This window comes from Loxodonta africana, chromosome 5 (assembly GCF_030014295.1).
Source record: "Loxodonta africana isolate mLoxAfr1 chromosome 5, mLoxAfr1.hap2, whole genome shotgun sequence".
In the NCBI taxonomy this organism is placed as follows: Eukaryota; Metazoa; Chordata; class Mammalia; order Proboscidea; family Elephantidae; genus Loxodonta; species Loxodonta africana.
In genome coordinates this window covers 66,796,567-66,816,292 of record NC_087346.1, presented here as the reverse complement: position 1 = coordinate 66,816,292, position 19,726 = coordinate 66,796,567, and the positions used below count along the sequence as shown (strand labels likewise).

The window sequence follows — 19,726 nt, the reverse complement described above, 5'->3', positions numbered from 1 at the left end:
CTAAAAATGCCTTAGTAAGAGTATACTTTAGGATTTCCTGTGTTCAGGTTTGGAGCTCAGGTGGCATAACGGTTAAGACCTTGGCTGCTAATCAAAAGGTCAGCCCTTGTGGCACAATAGTTAAGTACTCGGCTGCTAACCAAAAGGGTGACAGTTTGGATCCACCAGCCATTCTTTGGAAACTCTGTAGGGCAGTTCTCCTCTGTCCTATGAGGTCACTATGAGTTGGAATTGACTCGACAGCAATGGGTTTTTGTTTTTTTGGTTTATGTTCAGGTCACAGGACAAGATAGCTACTGATCTGAACCCAAGAAGGGAAGAAATGAAAATTCAACTTAGGAAGGCATGGCTGGTAGATACTTTAAGGCAGAGATTTTCAAGTTCTAACATGGATCAGAACTACCTGGGGAGCTAAAACACAGGTTTCTGGGCCCCACGGTGGTTTTCATTTCAATGCCACTACAGCCCAAAATGTTTCACACTTTGGGAAAACTTGTTTAAGGAATGGTAGATGTTTAAGAGATATCACCATTCAAAGAAAGCTAATTGGGGAGGGAAAACTTGGAGCAATGCAGGTCAGGCCAGTCACAAAAGGACTCTCCTTGTAATCAGCACTTATTTAGCACGCTCAATGCTATCTACCCAGGGGTGTGGTTTCCCATCTCATAGATGCGATACAGTGCCTAACTAACGCTTTCTCAATTAACCCAGGAAAACAAGCATTTCATCATCTATTTATATTAAATTTATACTAAAACTTTTAGAAATGACATATATATCTCACAGGTATACACAAAAGCTCATCAAAATGGAAAGTCTCTTTCTGGAGAAGAAATTAATAAGCGAGAAACATTGTATTTCGAACCAAAAAGAAATTATAAATCACCCCAGTAATTAACTTCTGGTTCACAATAACTATAGGTTTAAAACTAGTCTATTCTATTGATACAAATTATATTTTTAAAAAATACATTATACCACTGGATATTCAGCTTGTATTTAAATGACTCAAAAATTGTTTCTATATGGATATAAAAGGATTTTTTTTTTTTTGTAGAAAATTCAAAGCAAACTCATTCTCTTCCCGCTCATACCTGCCAAACAAATTAAAAAGCCAAGTTAAAAGAAGACTTTGTTGCCACTGGCAGGTTGGTAAGCACAGAAGAAATCTGAATATAATCTTGTCTATGAAAAGACTTCATCTCGTGCAGACCTATAAGAAAGTCCCCAGTGAAATGAGTCCCATGGTCATCATCAGTCGAGCTGCTCTGCTATGGCATTTTCAGAATGAAAAATGCCTCCACATTACTGATCTTATCCCGTGGGTGTCCAAAGCTTTGATTTCTTTTTTTCAAATATAATAACCTATATTCCAGAGGCATTCCCTATGCATTTTCATTTGTGGGTAACTGTCTTGTGCTACTGCTAGTCAGTTCCTGAACAAGAAACATTTAGGTTCAAGAATTTTCTGAGGTTAGGCTTTCTTGGTGTCTTTTGAATTACATGGCTGAAAACAGTACTGAGCTTGGATCAGATCTACACTAAATAGTTGGGAAATCTTGAGCAAGTCATTTTATTCTTTCATCCATTTATTATTTATATCCTGTATGATTGGTTTTATGATTCCAAAAAGGGATTTGTGCAGTTTACTGGAAAAAATATAGAACCAATAAAACAGTTAAATCCAGTTTTAAGAACAAATGTCAAATAAAGCAAGTTGGGAGATGACAGTTTTACCAGAAGACTTAAATAAAGAAAATCTACGTCTTGAGCACAAAATGTAATCTCACACTTCTGGAAAGCCAAAGGAAAAAACAATGACAACAACAAAAGATACGTTTTCTCTAGGTCGTAACTTCAGAAGGAGTATATTAAATAGTTCTCTACATAACAGGGAACCAAATGATAGGCAGTATGTTTAATATTTTTTTAATCAAAGGCTTAGACGTATGTTTTATGTGACACATGACATCCGCTCTCAATAAAGCAAGGGGAGAAAGAAGGATAAACCAGTACTTGTTGCTTACCTACTGTAAGTGTACTCTGTTAAACACTTACATTGAGTACTCACAACAGCCCCTTCCAAATGAGGAAAGTGGCACACAGAGTTGTAAATTAATTGGCTCAAATCTTAGAACTATTAACCGGGGACACCAATTAATATGATTTCAAGTTTCTTCAACTCTAAAACATGTGCTCTTTTTTTTTTTCTTTTTTTACTGGACCATTTATCAGTTTAGCTAAAATCATTTAGAGTATTTATGTAGTTTTCCTGTGATGAGTTACAGGAATAAAACTTAGAAAAAACGAGAGAAGTGAATGAATAGCATGTGCAATCTCTTTCTTTCGTCAATATTCTCAGCCTAGAGTGTGCACTCACCCACGTATCTGTCAATTTGTTGTACTGTGGGGGCTTGCTTGTTGCTGTGATGCTGGAAGCTATGCCACCGGTATTCAGATACCAACAGGGCCACCCATGGCAGACAGGTTTCAGCTGAGCTTCCGGACTAAGACAAACTAGGAAGAAGGACCCAGCAGCCTACTTCTGAAAAGAACTAGCCAGTGAAAACCTTATGAATAGTAGCAGAACATTGTCTGATATAGTGCCAGGTTGGAAGGCATTCAAAATACTACTGGGGAAGAGCTGCCTCCTCGAAGTAGAGTTGACCTTAATGACCCGGATGGAGTCAAGCTTTCAGGACCATCATTTGCTGATGTGGCATGACTCAAAATGAGAAGAAACAGCTACAAACATCCATTAATAATCGGAATGTGGAATGTACGAAATATGAATCTAGGAAAATTGGAAATAATCAAAAATAAAATGGAATGTATAAACATCGATATCCTAGACATTAGTGAGCTGAAATGGACTGGTATTGTCCATTTTGAATTGGACAATCATATGGTCTACTATGCTGGGAATGACAACTTGAAGAGGAATGGCATTGCATTCATCATCAAAAAGAACATTTCAAAATCTATCCTGAAGTTCAATGCTGTCAGTGATAGGATAATATTCATACACCTACAAGGAAGACGAGTTAATATGACCATTATTCAAGTTTACGCACCAGCCACTAAGGCTACAGATGAAGAAACTGAAGATTTTTACCAGCTTCCACAGTCTGAAATTGATCAAATATACAATCAGGACGCACTAATAATTACTAGCGATTGGAATGAGAAAGTTGGAAACAAAGAAGGATCCCCCCCAAAACACACGGATCGGTAGTTGGAAAATATGGCCTTGGTGATAGAATCATGCTGGAGATCGCATGACTGAATTTTGCAAGACCAACAACTTCTTCATTACAAATACCTTCTTTCACCAACATAAACAATGAGTATACACATGGACCTAGCCAGATGGAATACACAGAAAAATCTCCATATCATCTGAACAATGTTATGGGCTGACTGTGGAACAGACCATCAATTGCTCATACTCAAGTTCAAGTTGAAACTGAAGAAAATTAGAACAAGTAAAAGAGAGCCAAAGTATGACCTTGAGTGTATCCTACCTGAATTTAGAGACCATCTCAAGAATAGAGCTCACATGTTGAACACTGATGACCGAACGCCAGACAAGTTGTGGAAGGACATCATCCATGAAAAAAGCTAGAGGTCATTAAAAAGACAAGAAAGAAAAAAAAAGACCAAAATGGATGTCAGAAAAGACTCTGAAACTTGCTCGTAAACATGAAGCAGTTAAAGCAAAAGGAAGAAATGATGAAGTACTGAACAGAAAAAAAACTGAACAGAAGATTTGAAAGGGCAGCTCGAGAAGACAAACTAAAGTATTATAATGACATGTGCAAAGAGCTGGAGATAGAAAACCAAAAGGGATGTACATGCTCAGCATTTCTCAAGCTGAAAGAACTGAAGAAAAAATTCAAGCCTCAAGTTGCAATAGTGAAGGGTTCCATCAGGAAAATACTAAATGATGCAGGAAGCATCAAAAGAAGATGGAAAGAATACAAATTATACCAAAAAGAAAAGATTGACACTGCTTGACATCCAACCATTTCAAGAGGTAGCATATGATCAGGAACTGATGGTACTGAAGAAAGAAGTCCAAGCTGCACTGAAGGCACTGACGAAAATAAGGCTCTGGAACTGATGGAATATCAACTGAGATGTTTCAACAAATGGATGCAGCACTGGAAGAGCTCACTCGTCTATGCCAGGAGATTTAGAAGACAGCTACCTGGCCAACTGACTGGAAGAGATCCATATTTATGCCTATTCCAAAGAAAGGTGATCCAACCGAATGCAGAAGTTATTGAACAATATCATTATCACACGCAAGCAAGATCATTCAAAAGTGGCCACAGCAGTATGTCAACAAAGAGAGAACTGCCAGAAATTCAGGCCAGATTCAGAAAAAGACGTGGAATTACGGATATCATTGTTGATGTCAGATGGATCCTGGCTGAAAGCAGAGAACACCGGAAAGATGTTTACCTGTGTTTTATTGACTATGCTAAGGCACTCGACTGTGCAGATCATACCAAATTATTTATAACATTGCGAAGAATGGGAATTCCAGAACACTTGTTTTCTTGAGGCACCTGTACATAGATTAAGAGGCAGTTATTCAGACAGAACAAGGGGAAACTACGTGGTTTAAAATCAGGAAAGATGTGCGTCAGAGTTGGATCCTTTCACCATACCTATTCAATCTGTATGCTGAGCAAATAATACGAGAAGCTGGACTATATGAAGAAGAGTGGGGCACCAGGATCGGAAGAAGACTCATTAACAACCTGTTTATCCAGATCACACAACCTCGCTTGCTGAAAATGAAAAGGACCTGAAGCACTTACTGATGAAGATCAAAGACCACAGCCTTCAGTATGGATTACACTTCAACATAAAGAAAACAAAACTCCTCACAACTGGACCAATAAGCAACATCATGATAAACAGAGAAAAGATTGTAGTTGTTAAGGATTTCATTTTGCTTGGATCCGCAATCAACACCCATGGAAACAGCTGTCAAGAAATCAAAAAACGCATTGCATTGAGCAAATCTGCCGCAAAAAAAAAAAAAAAAAAGACCTTTTAAAGCGTTAAAAAGCAAAGATGTAACCTTGAAGACTAAAGTGCGCCTGACTCAAGCCATGGTATTTTCAGTCATCTCACATGTATGCAAAGCTGGACAATGAATAAGGAAGACAGAAGAAGAATTGACGCCTTTGAATTGTGGTGTTGGCGAAGAATATTGAATAATACTATGACCAAGAGAATGAACAAACCTGTCTTGGAAGAAGTACAACCAGAATGTTCCTTAAAAGCAAGGATGGCAAAGCTACGTCTTACATACTTTGAACATGTTATTAGGTTGAATCAGCCCCTGGAGAAGGACACCATGCTTGGTAAAGGAGAGGGTCAGCGAAAAAGAGGAAGACCCTCAAATGAGATGGATTGACACAGTGGTTGCAATAATGACTGTGAGCATGGCGCAGGACCAGACAGTGTTTCATTCTGTGATACATAGGGTCACTGAGTCAGAGCCGACTCAACGGCACCTAACAACAACAGAGTGTGCACTTAATTCAACATAAAAGAATTTAAGGTTGAAGTCGACAACCTTCTACTGATGAAGAAAAGTTGGATTTTCAAACTGTATAAAATTTAAAGGGCCTAATTCCACTCATTTGTTAAACAAATATTTATTGAGCACTTACTACATGCATACCAGGCATTATTGAAGGTGCTATGGATATGAAATTGATCTGTACATCACATTTCAATAAGATAGTGAAGATTAATTAGCTATAAAACACACTCCCAGAAAATTAGCTGGTAGGTCTGTTGGATATTCTTTTAGTATTGTCAGCTTGGACACTGAGAAGTTTCTGCTAAAAGTAGTAATTCTGCTTTTGGCACAAATGATACTATTTGTTACCATCATTATGACAACCAAATTGAGTAGCTTCATGATGTTACAACAAGATTGCTATACAAAGACAGCACAAAAAAAACCTGCTGTGTTGTTTGTTAGAGCAGAAAGACGTGTACAATCCGTTTTAAATCTGAACCAAATTATTTACATACGATTTTTAAAGGGGGAGATCTGAGACAGCATTTAATAACATTTAGGATTAGATTTTGTTCTATCAAGAACATAACTTCCCTACTAGGCTTCTTAAAGTGTTACTTTTTCAGGACAATTCCAAGCCTGGAATCTACGTCACTTTTATACTGGTAGGCCCAGAGATGGTCACCTATGGAATTAATGGTTTATAACAAATCAAATCAAAAATCAAGCAAAAACTCTAAGACTTATATTACATTTAATCATTATTTCCAATTATGTGGAAAAACATATAACAACAATCAATGGTAGACCAGTCATGACTTTATGCCTGCACGTCCTTCATTTACAAAAAAGGAAAACTAGTACCAACCTCTAGAGCTCCTGCTAGGCACTAAGCTGGTACTAGTACCAGGCACTGTGCTAGGTGTTTCAGGACATCATCTCACATAAGAATTAGTATTCTCATCTTGTAATTGAAAATAAACTTAGACTGAGAACTTACTTTAGTGAAGGAGAAAAACAGCTTTTCATCTAACTGGCTGGACTAAAATCCTGACTGTGAGCCTTGGGCAAGTTATTCACAGTCCTAGCCTCCTCGGTTTCCTTATTTGTGGAATGAATATAATAATCTACTTCATTTGATTATTGGGAAGCTTAAATGAGATAATATACGTAAGGCCATTAGCATGGTACGAGTTTATAGAAACTCTCAACCAGAGTTAAATATCATTATTGCTGTAATTATTATCATTATTATTGAGAAGTTAAATAACTCATTTAATGAATTTTTTAAAAAGTTGGCTGTTACAAGGCACTGTGATACAGCTATAAACACCAACATGTAATCAGCAGGGTTCAGAATGGTCATGTAATAAAATACATTTTCGGTTTTCATTTGGTGAGAGAGGCAGTGCTCAGTAAATGTCCATGTGCCTCTCAACATTTCCCAGCCTCCCTTGCAGTTATGATGGGGCCATGTGACTAACTCTGGCCCATACACTGTAAGCAAAAGGAGCAGGTGTCACCTAAATGTAGTGGCAGTCAAAATTCTGATATGCCTCCACCATCCATGTCTTCCCACACTCTGGGGTCTTAGCTGGCATCAAAGAAACTGGAAGGAGCCTAAATTCTTCAGTTTCCAGGTGGCAAATAGCCCTTGGTAACCCGCACCAGAGTTTGTATGAACAGGAATTAAACTTTTGCTTTGATAAGTCGCTGAGATTTGGGGTCCATCTACTACTGTAGTATGCTTTTCATTGAAGAAGTATTTATTGTGGTGTTGCAGTGTGCCACACACTGTTCTAGCCACTGAGGTACAAAGTTTCTACCCTCATGGAGGATAAATTTAAATTGTCCCTTGAAGGACCAAGACTGGAATGTTGGCTTTATTTGTACAGTGATCTAACCTACTAAACCAATTACACTGAATTCTACACCTTTTGATCTACAGATTCCCGATTTGTCTAACTAAAGAAAAAAGTAGTATAAAATAGGAAATAATAAATAATATTTGTTATTAAATAATAATAAAAACACACATACTTTCTTAGGGTAGGAGTAAAGGGCAGTGTTTCATCCTAAGGAGAGGAAAAAGACATTCAGGAATTAAAATGCTTAAAATGAGCAATCTGGATTTTACTGATGTTTATATTCCATAAAAAAAATTCCATAGGACTAATGAAAATATTAAAAACTCTATTTAGAAATTTATCTCTAAAATATCTCTAGTATTTTTAAAAGGGAAAATTAGAGTTTATCAAATGCTATATTTAAGAACCTGGAGCACTAAAGCTCTGTTTTCATTCACAAAATAGAGACCGTTGTTTCTAAACCCTATATAATTTATATCATTATCATTTTTTTCATCTGCATAATTATAAAAGATTACCTAAGTTTAGTAGTTTCACATTCTCCAGGATTTTTGTTTTCTTTCTTTACTGTGCACTTTAGTAGTTGCCTTTGATCTTCTTTGGAATGGGTAAAAATATAGGTGTATAACCAAATAAAAATTCACGTTTAAAGAAGAAGACCTGAAGACACACTCCAGGCTGGAACTGATTTTAGAACTCAGAACCAAAGTGAACATTATCCTTTTTAACCTACTGAAAATGCAACCTATGCTGTCAAAAACCCCAACTGAAGACAATACCTGTGCCCAGGCCCAGAAAAAAAAATCAATACCTGTGCAGAAAATAAAATTATCACTTAATATATATTCCCAAAGTCATCTGTCAGAAGAATCTGCCCATTGCCATCAAGTCAACACCAACTCATAGTAACCCTATAGGACACAGTAGAACTGCTGCACAGGGTTTCCAACAAGTAAGCTGGTAGATTCAAACTGCCGACCTTTTGGTTAGCAGCCAAACTCTTAACCACTGTAGTACAATTTAAACAGTGTATTCAAAGAATTAATTGATTTCTTAAGAACATAATATATGCCAGTGAAATCCACCAGTTCGCGCTTCTCCTACAAAGCATGATTGCAAATCAACCGAGCCCTGAATATCGCAGCTAATTCTGGGATATTTTACAGAACAATTATTTTTGAAAGATGTAAGCAATAACTTTATTTAATCAGTTTAAGACCTCAACCATAGTTAAACTAATAATATTAAACTATGCTTACATTCAGGTGAAGCCCATACAACAAGATGTCAAAATCTGACCATTTTCTGCTTCAAGCAAACGAAGCACATACTGACAGTGTACCATACAGAAAAGCTTATCATTACAGAACTGAACCTTAGGACCTTCATATTTTCTGTCAGTTAATCTTAAGTAGCATAACTGACTCCATAAAATGAATCCCATTGCCGTTGAGTTGATGCCAATAAGGACCCTATTTAAAAAGAAAAAAAACCGTTGCCATTGAGTCAATTCTGACTCATAGCGACTGATAAGGGACCCTAGAGGATAGAGAAGAACTGCCCCAAAGGGTTTCCAAGGCTGAAATCTTTACGGAAGCAGACTGCCACACCCTTTTCCCACAGAGAAGCTGGTAGGTTCCAACAGCTGACGTTTTATTTTGGTTAGCAGCCCAGCATTTACCCACTTCTTAAATCTTTTAGAAAAAAACCAAGCTACTTATTAAATCTTGAGGAAAAAAAAAATTCCCAGGGTACAAAACGGAATTCTAACACAATACTTTCTCTTTTGGAATTTGCTATAGCCTTCTTCACATGTGAATACCCGGAAAAAAAAAAAAAAAAACTATCGTCAAGCAACGTGAATCACTCATCCACAAAATAGGTAGTATGGTTACTCTCATGATAGCGCAGAAATTTCAGTGATTTATTTCATAGTTCAAAATGCGTCATGTTTTTTTCAATAATTTTGATCCTGCCTTTATTTAATAATTTACCCTAGGCAGTCTATGCAAACGAAAGCATAAATATTGTGATTTTAGAAAATGAATACACCCTCAGAGAAATGCAAATCAAAACCACAATGAGATACCATCTCACCTGGCATTACTGGCACGATCAATAAAACAGAAAATAAACGCTGGAGAGGCTGCGGGAAGGTCGGAACTCTTACGCACTGCTGGTGGGAATGCAAAATGATACAGCCATTTCTGAAAATGATATGGGGCTTCCTTAGAAAGCTAGAAATAGAAATACCATATGATCCAGCAATCCCACTCCTAGGGACATATCCTAGAGAAATAAGAGTCATCACACGAATAGACATATGCACACCCATGTTCACTGCAGCATTGTTCAGGATAGCAGAAAGATGGAAACAACCTAGATGCCCTTCAACAGATGAATGGATAAACAAACTGTGGTACATACACACAATGAAGTATTAAGCAACAATAAAGAAAAACGATGAATCTGTGAAGCATCTCATACCATGGATGAATCTGGAGAGCATTATGCTGAGTGAAATGAATCAATTACAAAAATACAAATATTATATGAGACCACTACTGTAAATACTCATGAAAAGGTTTACATACAAAAAGAAACAATCTCTGATGGTTACGAGGGGGGAGGGGTGGGGATGGGAAAACACTTAACAGACAATAGGTAAGTGGAAACTGGTCAAGGGTAAGACAGTACACAATACTGGAGAAGCCAGCACAACCTGTACAAGGCAAGGTCATGGTGGCTCCATAGACACATCCAAACTCCCTGAAGGACCGAATTGCTGGGCTCAGGGCTGTGGGGACCATGATCTCAGGAAATATCTAGCTCAATTGGTATAACATAGTTTATAAAGAATATGTTCTACATTCTACTTTGGTGAGTAGTATCTGGGGTCTTAAAAGCCTGTGAGTGGCCATCTAGGATACTCCACTGCTCTCATCCCTTTGGGAGCAAGGAAAAATGAAGAAAACTAAAGATACAAAGGAAAGATTAGTCCAAAGGACTAATGGACCACATCTACCATGGTCTCCACCAGACTGAGTCCAATACAACTAGATGGTGCCTGGCTACCACCACTGACTGCTCTGACAGGGATCACAATAGAGGGTCCTGGAGAGAGCTGGAGAAAAATGTAAAACAGAATTCTAACTCAAAACGAAAGACCAGACTTGCTGGCCTGACAGAGACTGGAGAAATCCTGAGAGGATGGACCCTGGATACCCTTTCAGCTCAGTAATGAGGCCACTCCTGAGGTTCACACTTCAGCCAAAGATTCAACAGGCCCATGGAACAAACCAAGACTAAAGGGGCGCACCAGCCTTGGGGCAGGGAATGGAAGGCAGGAGAGAACAGGAAAGCTGGTAATAGGCAACCCAGAGTTAAGAATGGAGAGTGTTGACATGTCGTGGGGTTGTTAACCAATGTCATGGAACAATGTGTGTGCTGTTTGATGAGAAACTAGTTTGTTCTGTAAACCTTCATCTACAGTACAATAAAAAAAAAAAAAAGAGAGAGAGAGAAAATGAATGCAAGAGTAAATGCTACGTGTCAAAGCAGATGTAGAAGGAAGTCAGAGTCAAACTTCCTTAAATAATACATGGGAAAGGAAACCCACTAAAAGGAGAAGTTAATGTATACGGTTCTCATTTGCCATTAAATGAAAACTTAAAATAGTAAAGTAAGGGTTTATAGGTATATATCTCAAAACCACAGCCATTCATTTATGAAACACCAATGCCTTCAAATGTATCCAGGGTCAACCTACTGACCTCTTTATTTCATAACTATATCAAGTCAGAAGGTTAAATTGAGTTTTTTGAAGTACCAGACAACCCCTCCAAAAACAAAATATATGAACCATACCATTCACAGACCACCAAAAAGGTTTTCTAGTTTCCATGTTAGATTATACAGGTTTTTCTTTTGCTCTGCCTTACCCAAACACCTTTTCCTTTGATGTTCTATTCCCCAGTGCTGATGTAAAAGGCTGTAGTCCATGTAGGATGGATAGCCAATGGAGAGTATGAATTTTAATTGGATATGTTCGGGTTTGAAACAGAAACCTCATAGATCCATCAAATGAAATCAATTGAACAAATCAAGTTACTTTAAATTCAAAATGCCTTACAAGGAAGAGATATTTTTTAAAGCCCATGTAGTTCTGGAATCTAGTTTAGTGATATTTTTTAAATGCCATAGGTACTGGTAATCCGGGCACATCACTTAAGGGGAAGCCAATTGCACAGACATTCCAGAACACCTCTCTTTATGAGATCCCTTGTTTGTTAGTTTACAGGTTTATAAAAGGCTCCTAAGAGCAAATCCAGCCCATAAAATACATGCAAATGACTCTGGAATTTTTCAACATTAAAAGAGGAGAAAAAAGTACCAAAAAAGAAAAATAATAGATCAGAAGTGATCAGTCATTTGCTAAAGAGTTAAGTTTGCATTTATTTAGAAGAGCCATCTTATGGAGCTAGGTAATTATTATATATACATACATAGTGACTTATTATCCAGCCCTTAGAGTAATAAAATAGAATTGAATAAACTACTCAAGTCATCTAGTAATACTTTATATCTATTAAGAAAAACATTGCTTTAACTGCAAAAAACTCAACATGCTCAGTCTTCACTATCATGTCTTATTCACAAAGCGCTATGCCGAAAAAATAGGAAGAATTAAAAAGGAATATTTTTTTTGTCAATAAACTCCACAAGACTTCTATTTTTGTCAAATTCCCAGTAACATTTTGGAACTAAGATACCACATCATTTTTTGGAATTTATGTAAAGCTTGTTTTTTCCCCTCCTGGTGACCAATAAAATCTCAGGCTTCTTTGCATTTCATCAGAGAAGGTTGAATCTCAGTTAAATTTAGTTGCTACTCAATTCAGACAAAACACTGCATACCAATAGACCATACCAAGAAGTTCCTGGTGGAATTAGGGAATGACCATACGGTAAGAATGGTTGAGACTTCCGACTCCAGAATCAAACACAACTAGATCCTGCCTTCATTCTGCCACTTCCCACCTCTGTGGTCTAGAAAAAGTCATTAACATCTTCAAGCCTATGTCCTTATTTTTTTTTTTTTATGTCCTTATCTACAAAAGCACTTGCTGACTGAGTGTCCTTGGGCAAGTTATTTATTTCAGTGCCTCGGTTTTATTCATCTGTAAAATAGGAATAATAATAACACCTACCTCATAGGGTTGTTTTAGGAAATAAAATGAAAACACAAAGTTGGCCTAATTTCTAAGTCAAAATATTTACATATAATGCATGTAGCAACCTCTCAATAAATGTCAGACATTATCATTGAACTCTTAGCTTCATTGACACTGTTGGTGCTCTTCCTTCTTAGATCTCTATCTCCCCTTAACTGCCAGGAATCTAACTCCTTAGCCTAACTTTTACATCTCTTTGCAAGTCTGTTGTTGCTGAGTCCATTAGTTAAACTTTGACATTCCCTCCATAAATTCACTTATTCCTATCCATAATTTTTCTTTCAGAAACACACTTGAGTCAAATTTGATGTTTCTCAAATGTATATATCCTAGCCCTGACCTCTCATCAGAGCTCCAGACCCATATTCCTTATTGCTCGCTAGAATATAAGTTCCCTGAGGCTTTGTTTGTATTGATCACCACTGTGTCCACAAGTCCTATGATAGCGTCTTGCATAGAGTTGGTGCTCAAGAAATTTTTTTGTTGAATGAAGTGCATGAATGCTTGCCACAGCCTTGAACTGACAGCACCATCCAGCCAGTGATAAAACTGGAAGCCTGACAGTAACCCTAGCCCTTCTCTAGTCAAACCAAATCAAACCTGTTGCCGTCAAGTCAATTCCAACTCTTAGCGACCCTATAGGACAGAGTAGAACTTCCCGTAAGGTTTCCAAGGAGCACCTAGTAGATTCAAACTGCCAACCTTTTGGTTAGCAGCCATAGGTCTTAACCACTGTACCACCAGGGTTTCCTAGCCCTTCTCTACTCTCCCCAATTAAGCCGACTCCAGTTCCTATTGAGTCTACACTCTTAAATACCACTTAAATCTCTACTTTCCATTCTCCTATCTGAGTTCATATCCTTATTAATTCTTGCCTGGACTGCATGTTACCCTTCCTTTTAACTGCTTTCCCAAATGCCACTGGAATGGCTCTTGTGAAATATAAATCCTATTACATCACCTCCCTACTTAACATTCTTAAAAAGCTCCACAAATCTTTTGGGATATGTCCTAAACTCATTTGCAGAGCACACAATAACACCAGCCTCATCTTCTTAGGTTTGTATACGTGCACCCTGTGTTCTGATCTCATGGAAGTATTAACAGTTCACAAAAGCATTCTGTCTTCTTGTTCGTCCTTACCTTTGCCCTTGCTCAGGTCTCTTCCTGGGAATACTATGTTCCATGTGTTCCCTGCCACACGCTTTTGAAGAACTTGACTTAAAAGTCACTTTCTCTTCCCTATGCCCCCCCCCAAGAAAAATTAGGGCCCCCTTCCTCTGTGACCCCATAGCTCCTAGGGCGTATCTTTATCATAATACTCTACATCTTGTTTTATTTTTGTCCTTATCTTTCTCCCCTACAAAAAAAAAAAAAATTTTTTTTTTTTATGTAGTATGTTCTTTGATGGTGGTAACCATATCGTTCATCCTATATCACTGATTTCTACAACTTGCAAGTATATATTATAGGTACTCAGTAAAAATGTGTTGAAAAAGTGAATGATGAAATCAATCAATAAGCAATGAGTCAATGACTAGATATCTCCTTGGCTTAGAAAATGTAAGGAGGCATAAAGAATTTCTATGCTATAGCCAAAAAGAAGCCCAGTCTTAGTCCAGTCCCTTTTAGTTCTAGTGCTACACAAACTTATAATTGTTGACTAATCAATTTGAACCCTCTGTCCAGCGTTTTCAAACTCAGGAAATCATTTAAAGTTATTCATAACCAACTCAATCATCAGTAAACTTTTAGAGAGGATAGTTAGTTAATAACTGTTCTGTGAATGTTAGGCTAACAATGATTTGTGATTATGAAATAACTGAAGCATAACTGAATCTATCAATATACACTTACTAGATGTTAGGATATTGAGAAATTGACTTGATTTAGAAAGGTAAGCAAACAAATTGCTACTCAGGAAGTGGCATTTTCTGCTAAGCTTTTTTTTTTTTTTTTTTAATTCACAAAGTAATATTGGCAATTTGCTGAAATAGATTTCTAGGCTGGAGATTCAAGGATAAGGATGGTTCCATTCCTGCCCTCGAGGCAGTCACCGTGGAGTAGGGAAAACACACACCTGTGCAACTAGACATAATCACCCATCAGAAGGTGATCATCGCTGTAGGCACCAGTAGGTGGACCTGGGTTTCCTACACACACTATCTTGGCTTGTATTTCCCCTGGTTAAAACTCTGACTCATCTCTTCAGCACAGCAGAGTTGCAAAAGGAACAATTTTCAAGAATTTCTTTTTTTTTTTTTAATTCGTAGAGTGAAATTTAACAGCTCTGTACTTTATTCAACTGATAAAAGAAGGCTAAAAATACCTATTTCTCAGGAGGATCAAGAGTTCTTAAAAAGCACTTTCAATTCCCTGTAGGTCTATTTTTTGTAAAGGATTCATACCAGTGTGAACTAAAGCTTATTCTTTTATTATCTAATATCACAAAGAAAAAATTTGTCCCCAGGGTATAATAAGAAACCTCTTGCCTGTATTCTATTTCAAAAGGTACTTCATCATTTTTGTTTCGTTTTAAGTAGCAAAATCAATAAGAAAAGCTAAAAAAAAAAAAAAAAAGTCAGTGAATCCAATGTTCTTCAAGTAATTCAATTAAGAATTAAGGTTAAAAACTATTGTAGATAATGTAAATATTTTATGCTGGCACATACTACCCAAGCAATTTTACTTTCTACACTTTATGCGATTTCTTACTGACAACTGTGAAAAAGTTCGGAATATGACATAATGAAAAGCAGCCACAGACTAAGACTTAAGAGATCTGGATTCTAGACAAACCTAATCACTAATTAATCACTGACAAGTTATTTAAAGCCTTTGAGTATTGTCTGTGGGGCCAGAAGTTGGGAGCAGTCTAACCCTGCTGGTGTTCAGGTTAAACACCAGCATATTGAGGGTCCATGAGATGCCCCTGAAATTATAAAGTCCCAAGGAATAGAGTCTGACAGTAAACCACTACTAGATAATTCTGCCTCTAAAAATAAATACACTGTTTCCTTAAATTGCTAGAGTAGTAAAGGAGACACAGAGCTCCAAGAAAAATAAATAAATGTTACTATCAAATAAAAATTCTACATAGAAAGTAAATAAAAAGCTCTAACTCTCAACTGGAAATATTTTGCTTACTATGGTATTTTCAGATTTTTTGAAAAAGTTATAGAATATGCATGCGTATTTTCTAGATACCAAAAGCTCAGAGTAAGCAAGAAAATCCACACTTGTTACAAAAGTTCATGCCTCACTTCTCTTTATTCCTTTGCTTTAAAAGCGCTCTCACTAGAAATAGTTTGCATCTGTACACAAATGTTGAAAGCTGATTTAAAAAAAAAAAAAACTTCAACCACCATAAAGCCTTTTTTGGCTCAAAAAAAAAAAAACGCTGAAGTTCTATGATTTTTTTTTAAATAATTTTGAAGTCCAGATATAGTCTTGAAACATATAAAATATGAATTTAGTTTTTGATCTGTTTGTCTTGTGTTAATGTCCATAGTAAATGGCTAGAATCATGGAGGCTAAGGAAATTGCTCTCAGTCATACAGTTTGTAAGACCCAGATATTCAACCCAGAAATGCAGGCCTGCATTTCACTTCCCACCAGAGCAGGATAATAGGTGCAACTGATCACATAAACTAAACATATATTACTCACTCATTTGGTAGCGAAATACCTGGTGAGAGCCTTCACTGTGACAGATACTATTATCAGTCCTGGGGTACAGCAGTGAGCAAAACAGACAAAAATCTAGTGGTGTGCTGGTAAATGTTCAACAACTGGCAGGGTTGAGGGGGAGAAGAAAGGACCTAACCTGCAGCTGATGTTTGTTTCCGTAATGTAAATACTTCTGTCAAGAAAGATTTCAAATCACCATCCTGACCTCATTGAACCTGCAGCTGAGAAGAGATATGCAAAATTGACTCTTGTGAGTTTATGTGAGCTGATGCCAGCACACTACTGAAAAAATTCCTATCCAAGTGCGAGACGCATTCTATCTAAGAAAGAGAAGCAACATACTAGTAAAATATGTATTAAGTCAGATGATTGGACGTGTTATTGAGAAAAAAAAAGTGAGGAAGAAGGATAGGCAATGTCGAGTAGAAAGGGACAATTGTAAACAGAATATTCAGGAAATGTTGTTAGGTGCCGTAGAGTCGGTTCCGATTCATAGCGACCCTATGCACAAAACAACGAAACACTGCCAGGTCCTGTGCCTTCCTTACAATCATTGTTATGCTTGAGCCCACTGTTGCAGAAACTGTGTCAATCCACCTCACTGAGGGTCTTCCTCTTTTCTGCTGACCCTGTACTTTACCAAGCATGATGTCCTTCTCCATGGACTGATCCCTCCTGACAACATGTCCAAAGTATATAAGACGCAGTCTCATCATCCTTGCTTCTGAGGAGCATTCTGGTTGTGCTTCTTCCAAGACAGGTTTGTTCGTTCTTTTGGCAAGTCCACGGTATACTCACTATTCTTCACCAACGCCACAATTCAAAGGTGTCAATTCTTCTTCCGTCTTCTTTATTCATTGTCCAGATTTCGCATGCATATGATGCAATTTAAAATACCAGGAAATATTCCCCTAAAAGTGACATTTCATCAAAGCCCTGGAGATAGTGAAAGAGTGAGCCAAGTGGATAACAAAGGAAGAGTATTCCAAGGGAGAGGTCTATAGGAGGCTAGGTAACTGTGTGGACAGGTCATTATAAAGATTTTGGTTTTTACCTTAGTGAGATAGGAAGCCATTGAAAGATTTTTCTGCTTTGTCGTTGTTGGGTTTTTTGTTTTTCCTTTTTTTGTATATTTTTAGTCAAGAAGTAATAAGATCTGACTTACATTTTACAAAAATCACTCTTGCTGACATTTAGCGGTAGGCAAAGATGAAAGCAATCGCAATAATCCAAGCCAAAAAAAAAAAAGTTCACTTGCACCAGGGTAATAATGGAGAGGATAGTGAGAAGTAGAAGATTCTAGATATATTTGTCTAAAAGATGACTCCAAGAATTTTATTCTAAGGAATTGAAAGCATGGAGTTAGTATTTACTGAATTGGGGCAGAAAATGAGGAAAACTCAAGCACTGGGTTTGAAATACATGGTTTTATACACCTAATAGACATCTAAGCAGGGATGTAGAAGAGGCAGTTGGGTATATGAGTCCAGTTTCAGGGAAAGGTTTGGGCTGGAGATATAAATGTAGGAGTCTTCAAGATATTATCTTTAAAACATTTGGACTCAATGGGAGCACTAGGAAACTGAAAGTAAATGGATTTATTTAACAAACACATAGTGCTTACTATGTTCTCAGTGTTTTGCAAGTATTAGCTTATTTAATCCTCATAACAACCCTAGGAAGTAGGTACTATTTTCCCTCCTTGTTGCAAATAAGGAAAATGAAAAATAGAAAGGTTAAGTAATGTTCCCAAAGTCACAAGTAAACGGCTAATCTGTGGTAGAGCTGGAATTTCTAACCAAGGCTGTCTGGATCCAGGGTTCTTGTTAGAGAAGAGAAGTGATCTAAAGACCTGAGGCCTCAGGCACCCAACAGTTAGAGGTCAGGGGGATGAAGCAGATCACTAATCTTATTTACAGCAGCTAATACATTTTTCTTTCCCATAGTGAATCTAACTATGCTCAAAGTGAGTAAACACAGAAATTTTTTGTTTCCCTTCATACTTTTCTGTAATAAGATCATGTTACTTCTATAATCATAAAAGGCCATGTTAAAATACAGAAGTTGAAGAGTTATTTTTTGAAACTCATTTCAATGGATGCATGTCATTCTCTGCTTGCAGCACAGCTCAGTGATCCTTCAATGAGAATTTTCTTTATTCCTATTCTAACTTAAAGGAACTGAATAAGAAAAAAAAAATTAAGTATCCACTTCTACTTCCTACGCTACTTTTAATATTACAAAATACTAGCTTCGGTGTGGAATATATGCAAGATGAAATAGCAAAATGGAAATACAAGGGAATATACTGTACCTTGTTTTACCTGTAAGGAACACACACCTGACAAAAGGCAATTTTCACATCCAAGGTAGGTTCACTGCAGTAGTACAAGAAATGGAGGCTCATAAATACCTACAGGAAGAAAAAGGGGACATAAGTTGTCCAAATCATCTGATTATTCACTATTTAGCAGAGTAAATTTTAATGTAATTTGAATCATATACAAGGTGTCATTCAAAAATTATAGTCAGCATATATCCAGGCCAGTACTAGGTATTTTTCACAAATTATAAATATTAAACAAATAAAATAGGGTAAAAAATATCTCTTATGATCAAAATCACCATCGTAAAGATGAGATAAAAGAAATCAGATATGGCTAAGAAGCTAAAGGTAAGCACATCCTATTATGCAGCATTTTCAGTTCTAGCCATCTAATTGAAATAAAAATCTCAAACATATGCTAAAGAAGATATATATATATATATATATATATATATATATAGGTATTTATTGTAGAACAAAGAGACCAGATAAGTAAAGTACAGTGTACAGTGGAATTCTACAAAGTACCTGAAACAATTGAACTAGAACTTCTGGATCAGTAGAGAGAGATTTTTCAAACATAATGTTGAGTGAATAAAAAAGCAAGTTTCAAAGGATATAAAGATTACAATATTACTAATGTAAAATTTTAAAACACACAAAAAAATACACATTGTTTTTAAGTGCATATAATCATAAAAAAAATCATAAGCTAAGGAAAATTGTGCATTTTATTAAATCTGTTTCATTTTGGTAGTAAATACAAAGATTTCAATAGGTTTGAATTATTTTATAATTCTAAAACTTTTAGAATGGATACAAGTCATTTACTGGTAATGACAAATTAGATGCTGGGTTATTCAGGAAAAATGAAGCAGCATCAGAGAAACCGCACTGAAACCTTATTCAGTTCAATTAAACACACAATGTTGAATGTTATTATGTGCAAGACACAATCTGGGGAGATTACACAATTTTAAAACCACTATTGACAGAAGACTTTTGTTTCTGGCAATATGATTGACTAAATAAATATTGACTGAAAACCACTCTCAGAACA

General features: G+C 36.7%; 1 protein-coding gene across 4 annotated transcripts in view; it reads right to left on the bottom strand.

Annotated features, from left to right (window-relative positions):
* Positions 1–18,841, bottom strand: part of MAPK10 (mitogen-activated protein kinase 10) — a 154,106-nt gene extending 135,265 nt beyond the window's left edge. For 2 of the 4 annotated variants that reach the window (XM_023553280.2, XM_010594076.3), the window contains exon 1: positions 18,682–18,841. In XM_023553280.2, the coding sequence (XP_023409048.1) occupies positions 18,682–18,747 (66 nt within the window). In that variant the 5' untranslated portion in view covers positions 18,748–18,841. Of the gene's footprint in view, positions 1–18,654 lie in introns of all 4 variants that reach the window. The other 2 variants (XM_010594078.3, XM_010594077.3) reach the window with 2 other exon arrangements.
* Positions 18,842–19,726: the final 885 nt, after the last annotated feature.